Source organism: Perna viridis, chromosome 9 (genome assembly GCF_037379345.1).
Source record: "Perna viridis isolate PV_CMFRI_1.1 ecotype Kerala chromosome 9, ASM3737934v1, whole genome shotgun sequence".
NCBI lineage: Eukaryota > Metazoa > Mollusca > Bivalvia > Mytilida > Mytilidae > Perna > Perna viridis.
In genome coordinates, this window is record NC_142453.1 from 14884028 (window position 1) to 14896437 (window position 12410).

The 12410-nt window shown below is 32.5% G+C and overlaps 1 protein-coding gene across 1 annotated transcript; it reads left to right on the forward strand.

The window, feature by feature from the left end:
• The first annotated feature begins 390 nt into the window (after positions 1-390).
• LOC148606910 (uncharacterized) lies at positions 391-8421 on the forward strand. The gene is made up of 6 exons (XM_088546762.1): positions 391-533; positions 1500-2013; positions 2799-3235; positions 4282-4497; positions 7173-7300; positions 8043-8421. Exons 1-6 carry the CDS (start codon positions 517-519, stop codon positions 8366-8368), a joined length of 1638 nt encoding a protein of 545 aa, XP_088402888.1. The 5' UTR covers positions 391-516; the 3' UTR covers positions 8369-8421.
• The last annotated feature ends 3989 nt before the right edge of the window (positions 8422-12410 follow it).

The window sequence follows — 12410 nt, forward strand, 5'->3', positions numbered from 1 at the left end:
CCCACTTGAAACAAGGGGCTGATTATTTACATAAAAATGCATCGGCCGCTTTCAACTAATTTTACTAGGATTTTTTTTCGGCAAAACAGGGTTTAAGCACACGAAAAATCAAAGAGAAAGAACTATTATAGATCTAAGTAAAAATGGTGCTATTGCTATTTATTTTCTATATATTTTCTAACCGTTCACTCAAATTTTAAGAAAAATTAGCACGGTGCGTGCAACATGCTGTAGCATAGTGAATGTGTTTGTACACCCTGATCATAGTCGCATAAAAGAAAATCGAAGAAAACGACTTAAATAAATTTGTATTAAAGTGGTAATAAATAAGTGCAGTAGTATTATGGAAATCCCATAGCCCGGTTACCAAATCATCCTAATAAGTAACCTTCTGAAGAGTTTTTCTGATTATTTTATCACACGATGTTTCGTTGTTATTATATTTGGCAATCCAACGAAGTATAAAAGATAGTGTGGGGTTTTAAGTAGGTAAGCAGAGCGAGTGTTGTCTTTAAAATGTGGATCCAGACCATGTAAGTAGATGCAGCCATGTTGAATATTATCAAATTGTAAAATTTCAGATATTCTTCTCTTGAAATTGTAAAATTTGTATACTGAGTTTATTTTACTAATTTAATGTTAAAATACTGTAATTGATGTTCGGAATTTATCTAATAGCCATTAAAAATTTATCGCATTCATTTTTAAAGTTTACAAAATAATAGACTTTTTAAATGATTCATTTTATTTAAAATGCTATAAACACTAAGGTATTATTTAATTGTCTTGTATTGCTAATGGTAGATGTACATGTTATTGATGCCTTTATATTTTATAACTTTAAAACATGTAATTGAATGCATGGTGGTGTCTGAAAAACGATTTGTAGGCCGCAAGGTAATATTATCTTGAAATGCATTCTAACAGAATTTCTTGTCCATATTTTGCCAAATAATATTAAAAAATCTGGTTTGTTATTATAATGATTGACAATAGACCCGTTTGTGCTTTTAATAAGGTAGGTTGGTAGGGATTCTTCTTATTTTACAATTTTGTTTACATTGAATCGAATATGATGCACGTGAGAACATTATGACACTGAAAAATGTCCAAAATAAAACCTTAAGGGTACACTATTTTTAGCTGAAAAAATAGGGTTAGTATGATTATAGGAAACACTTATTATTTAACCAGATTTATTGGTCTAATATGTATAAAACATCATCTTCAGAAATATATATCACACTACTGTATTACTGAATGTTAACTCACTCACAGGCTTAAAAAACATTTTTTCCTGATTACTACTAAAGGTGCTGTAATAAAGAGAAAGACATCTTCATAATGTTCTATTGAACAAAGGAAAGTCAGACCATGCACCAGTCTATGTGTAGACTTTGTATATAGTCTATTGTCAATTAACGCATTTGTGTTCTTGAAAACATTGCCTTCTGATAGACATCCGTTATATAACATTTATATTTTATATAACGTTACAGTTCTATACTCCTGCAACTTTACCCATTATATGGACTTCTACTGGTTCCTGGCCTGAATAATTTACAGAGCAACACTCAACAGCCATGTCCAAAAGAAACACAGCCATCAATTCACTGCTACCCAGGCGCGAATTGTTGGCCAAGCCAGACAGCTGTTTCCCAATTCATGAAAACTCTAGATGGATCCTTACTTTTGCCCGATGATAACGAATACGATGAAATAGTCCCAATGAAAAATCTCCGTGTAACTAAATTCCCTTCTATGGTAATGGTTGCACGTAGCACGGCTGATATTCAAAAGTCTCTTATTTGGGCTCAAAGTAAAAACATGCGAATCGTCGTCCAATCGTCTGGACATGATTTCCAAGGAAGATCAACTGCAGATGGCGCTTTCATGATATATCTTGGGAACATGACTGAAATGTCAATCAAACTGAATTCTGACCGACCTGACTGTCCGATGGGAGAAATCAGTTTGGAGTCGGGCAACCAGTGGAAAAGTGTTTATGAAGAGGTATGAATAACAATAATTATGGTAGTACGTAAACATTGTATGTTACTTTTAATAACAATTATTTTTAATCAAAGCAATTGCATGCACCAAACATAAGTACCAGAACATTGAAATGAATGATGCATCGTAAGATAAAAACTTCGTACTCAATCAATGCGAATCAAATTTGAATTCAAATTTCACCATCACTTAATGAAGATTCTAATGTGTATCGATTCATATTAGACTAAAAGTCAATTTTTGCATTACATTGACTTCACGTTTTCAATGATGCACATCCGAGGTTGGATGATCATTTTTCGTCGTGTAACAACAGCATAGTGCGAACTGAGCTATTAAAGCGAGCATTTCGTTTCGAATTGAACATATGCTGCGAATGCACATTATTTGAACGTGTGAACGCATCAATCAATGGTTTACCTATAATTGCGATATAAAAAAAATTGTATATGTGTTTGAACGCCAGCGATATCAAGAACGAGTATTTAGGCACTGACCGTAGTAACTGGAACTTTATTGCGGCCCAGCGAATTTTAGCGCATGCATCGTTGACCAGAAATATACTATATTATTAATACATAACATAATTGGAAAATAACTTTTCCATAGGCTAATGTGGATCAGAGTATTTTTTTTTCAATTCAGATGCTGGCACTCCGCCCCCTGAATTCAAAAGGTCCGTACCTCATTCAGTGCGAATAAGATTATTAGCTATGAGCATTTATGTGAACAAAGTTTTTGTCCTACTTGTATAACTTGAATTCAGATATAATTCAATATTTCAGCTTGATAAAGTTAATCGTGTGATGATCGGTGGTAGTGCCCATACAGTGGCAATAGGTGGATATACATTAGGCGGTGGACATAGTCCTATATCCAGGACATATGGCTTGGCAGTGGATAATCTTGTAGAAGTCGAGATGGTTACGGCAGATTCCAAAGTTGTCGTCGCTAATGGCAGTGGAACAACGACTATCGACATAAATGGCGTCAAATCATTTTCTCCGGATACAGACTTATTCTGGGCCCTCCGAGGAGGTGGTGGTGGTACGTTTGGCATTGCAACCAGATTTACCTTCCGTCTCCAAGAGTCGCCAAAGGCTATGGTTACGTTTAGTTGTGCATACCCAATGTACTTAGCTAGAGAGAAAATCAGTGTCGTCGATTCGGTCCTGGACCACCTTTTTACCATTTTACCTGACATGCCAAAACAATGGGGAGGGTAATTATCATAACATTTTTTTACCGACATATTTGTTTGTTTGTCATGCCAAGTATAAAAAAAAGAAAATGTGTATTCGTAGTGAACTTGGTACACCAAAGGTTAATAGTTGATATATTGAATCTTTTAAAAAATCACGTGTATCCATTCATATAAGGTAGATCATACTTAATTTTTCTAGTAGACACATTTCCCTTCTTTTTCTTGAAGATGATTTAATGTAAAAACATAGATCACCGACATTGTTTTCGAGATAAATGAGCCAATTTAACGGTATTTTTTTGTAGGAAATTTTCACAAATTTTCGCAAACTATTGAAAAACTAGTATATAGTTTCTTATAAATTTATAAAAAGAACAATAAACTTTAATATTTCAAAAAGAAAATTGAGGTCGCCAATCCCTTTTTCTTGCAGTATTCAAACAACTAAAATAACCTTTATTTTTTTCCGCCAATCATCTCTCCTTTGAAAGAATTTTTCTGCCAAAAAGGTTTTTTTTTACAATGAATGTTTGTAATTTTACCATTCAAATTTGAATGTAAAACAAACTTATAAAATAACTTAAACAAATTATTTTTCAATCATTTTAACTATATTTGTTTACAGAAAATGATAAGAATAAAAAAAATTATATAAAACACTATTTAAAATAAAGGGAAATAACTCTTTGGTCTGGTTATAATTTAATTGATTTGTTAAGGAATTTGAACATTGTTTTTTCTTTCATTAAAATTGCCTTTACATTACATTGGAACAAAAAAGTTGATTGGATAAAATTTACCCTTTGTCACCATATCATTGAATATCACTGATTTCTATATGGACAGTCTCTCAACACATGTCTTTTGTTTTAATTTGGTTTGTTTCCTTTTTGTGATTTTCTTTATTGGCATCAATTCACAAATCACGAGTTTAAATTCCCAACAAAATGCTTGTCAATAAGAAAACCATAATCCACGGATAAAAACTGCCATAAAAATGGCGAAAAATAATTACCAACGAATGAAAGTGACACCACAGTTAATGATTTTTGTTTCTCTTTTAGATACTTTTTCATGTCGATTGTGCCTTTCATGAACACTAATAAAGTCGGGTCAGTTTCCTTCTACTTCAACCATTTCGGTGAATGGAACACTACATCGAGAGCCTACATGGACAAAATGTTCAGTTATAAACCAGAACTCCAATACTACTGTAGTTATGAAAATAAGACCTCATTTTGGGATTACGAAAAGAACGCGAAGGACGAGCTTTACTACAGGTAATTAATTTATATATAATTCACAGAATGAACTAATAGAGATTTATTTCTCCATTAAGAGACAAGAACATCCCCATGTTTCGTTGTGCAGTATTTACTTATATCGTTATTTTGTTTAAAATCCCATTGATCTTGCTATACGATAATTTTAAATCTCACGCCAGTTGAGTGAGAATGTACAATTACGGCCCTCTGAAGAGGTGAATATAAAAAATTGTCAACCCGAACTAGGGTTATTTCCCAGAGGGCTTTAGCCTTTGTGAGGTTGACAATTTTTTATATTCACCAAATTGGAGTGCCGTTATTGTTTTATTATACCGAACAAACAAAGACCTTACAAAAATGTTCAAAGATGGGTAATTCACCTGCTCTTGTATTTATTTTTGACGGGTGAATAATAGGGTTATTCAATGATGGCATGAACTTTGGGGGTTATTCAACCTTTCTTGAGATTAAAACAAAAATATCCAAATTAATATGTCACTTGATTATATTTCATCCTATAGACTTAATCCTTTATTATGTAAGGTATGATAAGGAAAATTATTCTATAGCTGCACAACCAACGTGACGTCACGTAGCACTTAACTGAAAAATATTCCCGAAAGGAATATGTGTGCTTAAGTGTCTAATGAGATTTTTTATTGTTTTGTGACTGTAAGATAAGAAGAAAATTATACAAAAACATGAGTTGACAAAGCTATTTAAGTAAAAGAACAGAACTGCGTAAAATCTTTTTAATTCACTCCTGAAAACTTCATTTTTTGAACATGCTTAAGACTTTAAAAAGCTTATTCCCAAAAAAAGAAAATAATTTAAAAAGAACTAATGTTTGAAAAGTTATTTAATTCCAAGATATAGATCATAAGAGATACTGGGACTTTATTACGAACTTTTAAACCAAAAAAAAAAATGAAGAAAACAATAGCAGTTAGGGTTCTGATTTTGATTTTGATAACTATGAGCAAGGTTTCCAAAAAAACTAAAGGGTATGATAAAAAAAATCGAACAAAATGTTCAAGATCTTGTAAGGGTAGAAAATGATTTAAAACACAATATTCAAACGGACTGTCATTACTATAATATGTAAAGTTGAGAAATCCAGAACTGAAATAAAACTTGCCAGATTTGATTTCTAATGAAATTATAAAACATGGAAGTATATTGGTTACTAAATCCATTGTGAAACTCTACAACTGAATATTATCATCAGTTATTTAACAAACAAGAAAAGCTTTATTGTTTTTATTCAGAAAGCAGGAGACAAATCTGATATCAAAAATTATATAGAGGAATATCTCTGTTAAATTGTTTGTCAAAACTTTAGAGCTGTGTTTTAAACAAAAGACAAATAAAACATTGTGAAATCATTCATTCATAACTTTATTTCCTCTTACAAATAAAATTTGAAGTTATTCCTGCATTAGCGTATTTACATTCCGTCCCTCAAGAGTTAATTGTAGTGACTTAGGCATTGAACGATATGTAAGTGGCAAAGTCTCATAAAGTCTTAAGGGTCTATGTCATCAAATACTACATTTTTTCCAAGTAGTGTTACGAATATATGATCTTCGTCATATTCATATAATTCGGTAAATACAAATAGCGGAAAATTTTTAATTAGTAGGTTCCAAAATATATCTTCATTTTGAAGACTTTTACTAAATAAAATTGCATGGTTTGCAGATCTATAGGATGCATTTGATTTTCTATGACGCAATAGAATGGTATATTAATTAATAAAAACTAAAGCTGGGGTTAGTTTTACAATGCAAGCAAGTGTATGTACAGTTTATATCAGTCATTTCTGAAAATTTGCCATTAACATTAAGATTTGTTCAATATTCAGAGAGGTGTACGACAAGGAGACAGCCTCAGCCCTTTTTGTTCAATTGTTTTTGGAATGATTTCCATACTATTTTTGAGAGTAACTGTTCTCCTCCTTTTTGAGGTGCTCGAAAATTTTTAAGTCTTAGTTATGTTGATGATCCAGTATTGTTATCCCAGACACATCAGGGTCCTCAAAATTCTTTGAATAAACGTAATGATTACTCCTTCAAGTGAAAGTTGAAATACATGTCACTATATGATAATGCCACAGCAGAAGTTAAGGATATTGAAGTTACATAGATTTTAGATGAAATCTAGTTAAGCCGTCAAAGGAACTTGCAAAAATGAGTTTGAAAGTTTTATTACTTTTGTGAAAATGCACGATAAATTTTCCTTTTGTGTCTACAACTTTGGCATGCAGGTTATTTAATACTCATCAGATCTATTTGGATATACAATTCAAAAGTTTGGTTTATGGATCATTTTATAACCACATTTAATGTTTTAGTTAGAACAGAAAAGAATAACACCTTCTGTGATATTTTGAATATTGTAGAAAACTATTATTTTGAGAGGGTTCATTCAAAATTTTGTAAAACAATATTAATTCTTCAGAGGATAGCCTCTAATATAGGCGCTAGGATTGATTTTGGTAGGTTTACTTTGAACTCTTTCATTAAGACTCAATCTATCTTATATTTTAGATTTGTGAAGAAATTAATCATCTCATAAAGGAGGCATTATTTTCTGTATTGTATGTTGTATTGCTAGACCCTAAAGGGTGTAACTTTGCAATAAAGATTATTTTGCAACATGTTTGGAAACGAATATGTATATAATTTCAGAAATTATGTAATTGGGACTTTAGCCCAGAAGGAGAGCCTTACCAAACCTTTTGCAGAATTTCTTAAGAACATTATATCATATCCCAAAACTGGTTCTCTTACCGGACTTACTGCCACTCTACTAGGAGGTGAGTTTGAATAATACGTGAATCATAATGGGAAAAATGTTTTTTTATTAGATATTACTTCAAATTATTATGGATGAATATTGGTAACGTGGCATATCAGTCTAATTTTAATATAAATGTATATGTGTCATGTGTAGTCTTGTTTTGATTTCAACTAGAACGCATACGCGGTAAATGGGTATTATCTACTTATGGAATATTTAAGAGGTGCCTTGTATCTTTATTTGAAAAGCTAGTTACTTCAATGTCTCATATCTAGGTTTCTTCACGTTAAAATAACAATATATTTTCTTTATAAAACATAACAAAACCTAATGGTACATGTATGTAAGTGTTGCCATTGCAACTTTATTTAACCTGGAGAATGTGAACGTAATAAGAAAACTTAGACTTACTCACAGGAAGACGTTCACAAAAAAAAACAAACTTGCTTCTATCAAGGACTTAGTATCACCTGTGCAATTAAGTTGACAATTTCATCTACTATTTTGCATTCAAAGGAGTGGTGGATCCATAGTTTTTGTTCTTTGTTATAGGGAGTCCGATCCAAAAACTTGTAACAGAGGGTTCTAGGCCATAATATACCCATTTTACCCAAATTTTGATTGTCCATATAAAGGTGGTCCAACTTATGCCATAAATTCGGTTATTACTGGAATGTTTTACCAAATAGTTACAAACTTAGATTATTTTAAAATTTCATAATTAACAAACGAAATATTTAATTTTCATTTATTTTCAGGGAAAATGATGGAAGTTGGAGTAAATGAAACATCTGTTCATCCTGGTTTCCGTTCAGCATTACTCTCTGTAACCATAGGCGCAAGTTGGGATGGTGATGGGTCAACTGACGAAGTTTTCTCAAATTTTATGATTGCTAAAAACGCGCAGCTTCGACAGTTTGGAAATGGAAGCTATCCTAACGAATCCACAGGAAAAAGCTCCACCTGGAAGACTGATTTCTGGGGAGACAACTATGCCAAACTAGAGAAAATAAAACGAGAATTGGACCCAAATAATGTCTTTATGTGCAACCAATGTGTCGGCTGGGACCAATGGAAAAATTGAAAAGGTCTGGAATTGATATAAGCAGTAATTCTCATAATAAATATTGAATCGGGTTTCCGACTATTCTTTTTCTTATTAAAACCAACCGAATAATGTCAGGGCTTGTGTTGATTCTACCGACACAAATGGACACAGTAGACTCACGAAGGGTGAATTCAGGATGTTTATCGTTTTTTTTCCGTCAGATATTCGGAATCCCCTTGTTTTGTCCATTTCATAGCATTAATATGTTTGTCCCTGCAGTGTCCTCCAATTTTCTTTTAAAAATTTCATTAAACACACATTAAAATGTTATTTGGAAAGTTTATGTGAAATCCTTGTTATATCTTCAGTGTTTTAATAGATAAATCCTTTTCCCACAAAAAATTTTAAATTCCTATATCTACAAAAACGAGCACAATAACCCATTCATTTTTATACGCCCGTCTACGACGGAACGTATCATGGTATAAGGTTGTCCGTCCGTCCGTCCGTCGTCAACACTTCGGACAATAACTCAAAAACGCTTTCACCAATTTTTATGAAACTTTGGTGAATTGTTCATATCTACTGACGTAAGCTCCCATTGGATTTTTATAAATTTCAGATTTTTCATGTCCGTGTTATGAATTTTTATACTTAAGTTTTCGCACAATAACACTTTCACTTCATTTTTTTTTTTTTTTTTGAAACTTTGGTGAATTATCTATATTTATTGAAGTAAGCTCCATTCCGATTTGTATAAATGTCAAATTTTATAAAGTTTTACTCTTAAAAAAGGCGGAAACGGTCAATTAAATTTATTCGTTGAAAAACGTTGAAGAATGACCATTTGTTATGATGGCAAAATTTTTTGTGCATTTTTTATTTACTTTCTGGGGGTGGGGGTATTTGAGAGGGCTCACAGTAATTTTAGTTGATCTTATAAATTCATTAAAAGCGTAAGGACAAGTTAAAAGGGCAACGGGCGTATCAAGTGCTTAAAACGCAGCTCTTTATTTCTTCTTATTTTGTTCTAGCATTAAAGATTTTAAAAGATTTCACAACCTTTTGAAATCCTTGTTATTCTGTAATAGAGCAGCGAACATCCTAAAACAAACAAAGGCCTTGCACATCGTTGTTCATTGGGTGAAAGGAAAGCGACATCATGATTGTTGTAAAATATGTTTTATATGCAATACGGTAATTATTTAAACAACAACGATTTTTTTGGTAGAAAAGTTACGTGTAAAAAAGTGTAATTGAAAATATAACCACTCGTGAGACATTTTCCCTCACTTTACAATAGTGTAAGTGTGTCTGATTCCTGGTATAGCTTTATTTTAGCATATTCATGTGCGAATTCCGAATAAAATTATCTAAAATTTAACCATGAGTGTTTGATAAAAAAAAACATTCATCAATGTTGCAAAGTTCGGTTTCTGTTGGTAAGACTAGTATTAAATTTGTTGAGATATTGGCCACAATGTTTTTCTTACTAGTACAAGGGATTAGATCGAAACTTTGAGTGCCTGTAGCAATCCGCTTATCGAGCCACATGAAAAGTACGTCGTTTGTAGAGGGCATTTAGATCAACAAATGCATTATGGTTGGGAAAAAAATATTAGTTTCAGAGGAAGTGTTCTTGCATGCACGTTAATTGTCAACAAATGGTCCGTTATTCAGGAACGGGACTCGTCAAAATTGAAATAGTTAAGTCTAATATTTTTTTTCTCAAGGCCTAAGCCAGCACTCCACAGTTTAGTTTAGTTTCGCACTTTTGGCTAGGGATGAAAAATGACATGAATGGAAACCGGTAGTTGCTATAGTGATTAAAAATGAAGAATCTATTGTTGATAAAACATTTTCTGAAAAAAGGGGACTTTTAAAAGTATTTTGCAATGTTTTATATATATTCAATGTTGAAGGGGCTTTTTTTCAATGACAATTTGACTTCATTGTGAAAGTGAAAGTAAGTCAATTTTTTACCATGCTAAATTTAATAAGTGGATTACAAAGTGAAATAGCTCAAAATCTAACCGGCGATGCCCATATGAGGAAGGGGTTTTTGAAGGGAAAAGTTTGAACAGTTTCAGGGATTGAAATAAAAATTTCAGATATTTTTCGGGAAATTTGATATTTTTAAACCTGATTTTATGAACTTTTTTGCAAATTTTCGCATATTTTTGCATGGTTTCTATGGTAACCCTATATGCTGTGGGTAATTTTTTTCCAGAAAATTTTTACTGCATCCTGAAGGCCTTGGCTTGAGCTATTTCTAGATATATAGATTTACAGATGCTTGACAATTTTTTAAAGTGATAAATGTTACAAAGCATCAGATTACAAGACCAAAATCAGGCAGTTCTACAATACTGTGGAGTGCTGGCTTACCTTGCAACCTCTTGTTCGTTGTCATGAGACGTCACGGCACGTCACTGACGCATTTCCGTCAAATCGTTGCATCTTCGACCGAGTCCGTATCCTCCAGAAGAGTTGCTTACTCACCCGAGGTTTGGTGACTGTGACGAGAAGAAGGGGTATAAAGTACCATTCCGAAATGTTTCATCAAGATGAGAGTTGTTCAGTGAAAATGGAATTTCCATGTTAACAAAGGGTATTGGCTCAACAATTAATGGACTATCATGAATTGCTTTACACATACAAATTAACGATATTTCGAGAGAAATATGAAATGAAATGGATCAATTTCCAAAGTTGGGCTAATTTCAAGATTTTAATAGATGGGAATGTGCTGAAAAGCAACAGTACTCTTGAACCATTAAAGTGTATGTTTTTTTCACATTCTGTGATTTAAGAAGACTTATCTTCTAATAGCACAAATAAAAAGCATGAAATTGCTATATAACTTTGGTACACGAATTCAAAAGCATTAACACACCTTTTTAGCTATTAATTAAGCCGTGTATGTTAATTATCCTTAGTATTCTTTTTTTTTTCAGCTTGGCTTACATCAGATTAGCTTTAACAAGGCAAATTATTTTTTTGTTTTATATATGATTTTAGAATGTTTACTTACCTCAGATACTTGATTTGGTGATAGCTTCTTGCAATTTATGAAACAAATACATGTTTTATTAGGTACGTTTAAAACCTCGTAAATTCCATTCTTGATAATTATTCCATAAGCGCGAAATTCAGCAATTTCATATTCAAAGTCTGTTGTTTTTAAACGTAGATGCAAGTCCAAGCCCCTACTTCCCATCCTCCCCCCAAAAAAAATCTTTCCTGAAAAATTCCTGAAAATTTGGGGATATCAATATCATTTCACCTTAAAACGAAAAAAGAATAAAATTTTGTTTCCCCTCGAACATATATTAATCTTTTGGCATCGTTATGCTGAAGGTTTATTATAATAAAACACTTTTTGTAGAGATCTGACATCAAATATACTAAACAATTATCTTTGAATGACTCTTCATGAAAAATTTGTCATGTACAAAACATCGGACCATCCACTCTGGATCCGGGTCATTTCATGCTCATGAAAAAAATGGGTCGTCCCCACGAGTTCTGAACCACAGCTAGTGGGAAAAAACACAAGTAACTCGGTTGTGGGAACGACTTAATAACTCGTGGGACGACCTTTTTTTTTCAAGATCAAAAAAGGCCCGAATAAGCTTTCATAATCCACAAATGCCGTACCACATTAAACATTTATGCAGACGCATGGACGAACGCATCATACTATTTTATTTCAGTTGACCTAAGAGGCAGAAACATAAGCCAGGAACATGCCTATAATTCATTAATCAACATACAAATTCCAAAATTCAAAACATTGGCCACCATTTTGAATTTTCACAAAAACAAACATTCGCCCGATTAATTAACCCGGTTCCGAAAAATATGCCTCATGAATGTCAAACTAATGAGCGACAAACATTTTACATTATTTATCTTTCAAAAATCAGTAAACACCAGAGTAACAGCTGCAAAGCAGGGTACTGTTTTTGGTTGTTGTTTTGTATCACGCATCAATAGTTTGGTGTCGTTTGCCTAATGTTTACTTCAACTATATTTCGTCTCTTTTGTTCTGGATTATTTTATGAGAATTACATTT

Bases quoted from the DNA above. Each gene is read 5' to 3' on its own strand.
- LOC148606910 (XM_088546762.1), top strand. The intron at 2,014-2,798 runs GTATGAATAACA...TCAATATTTCAG, and splicing joins GGAAAAGTGTTTATGAAGAG to CTTGATAAAGTTAATCGTGT. The intron at 4,498-7,172 runs GTAATTAATTTA...ATATAATTTCAG, and splicing joins AAGGACGAGCTTTACTACAG to AAATTATGTAATTGGGACTT.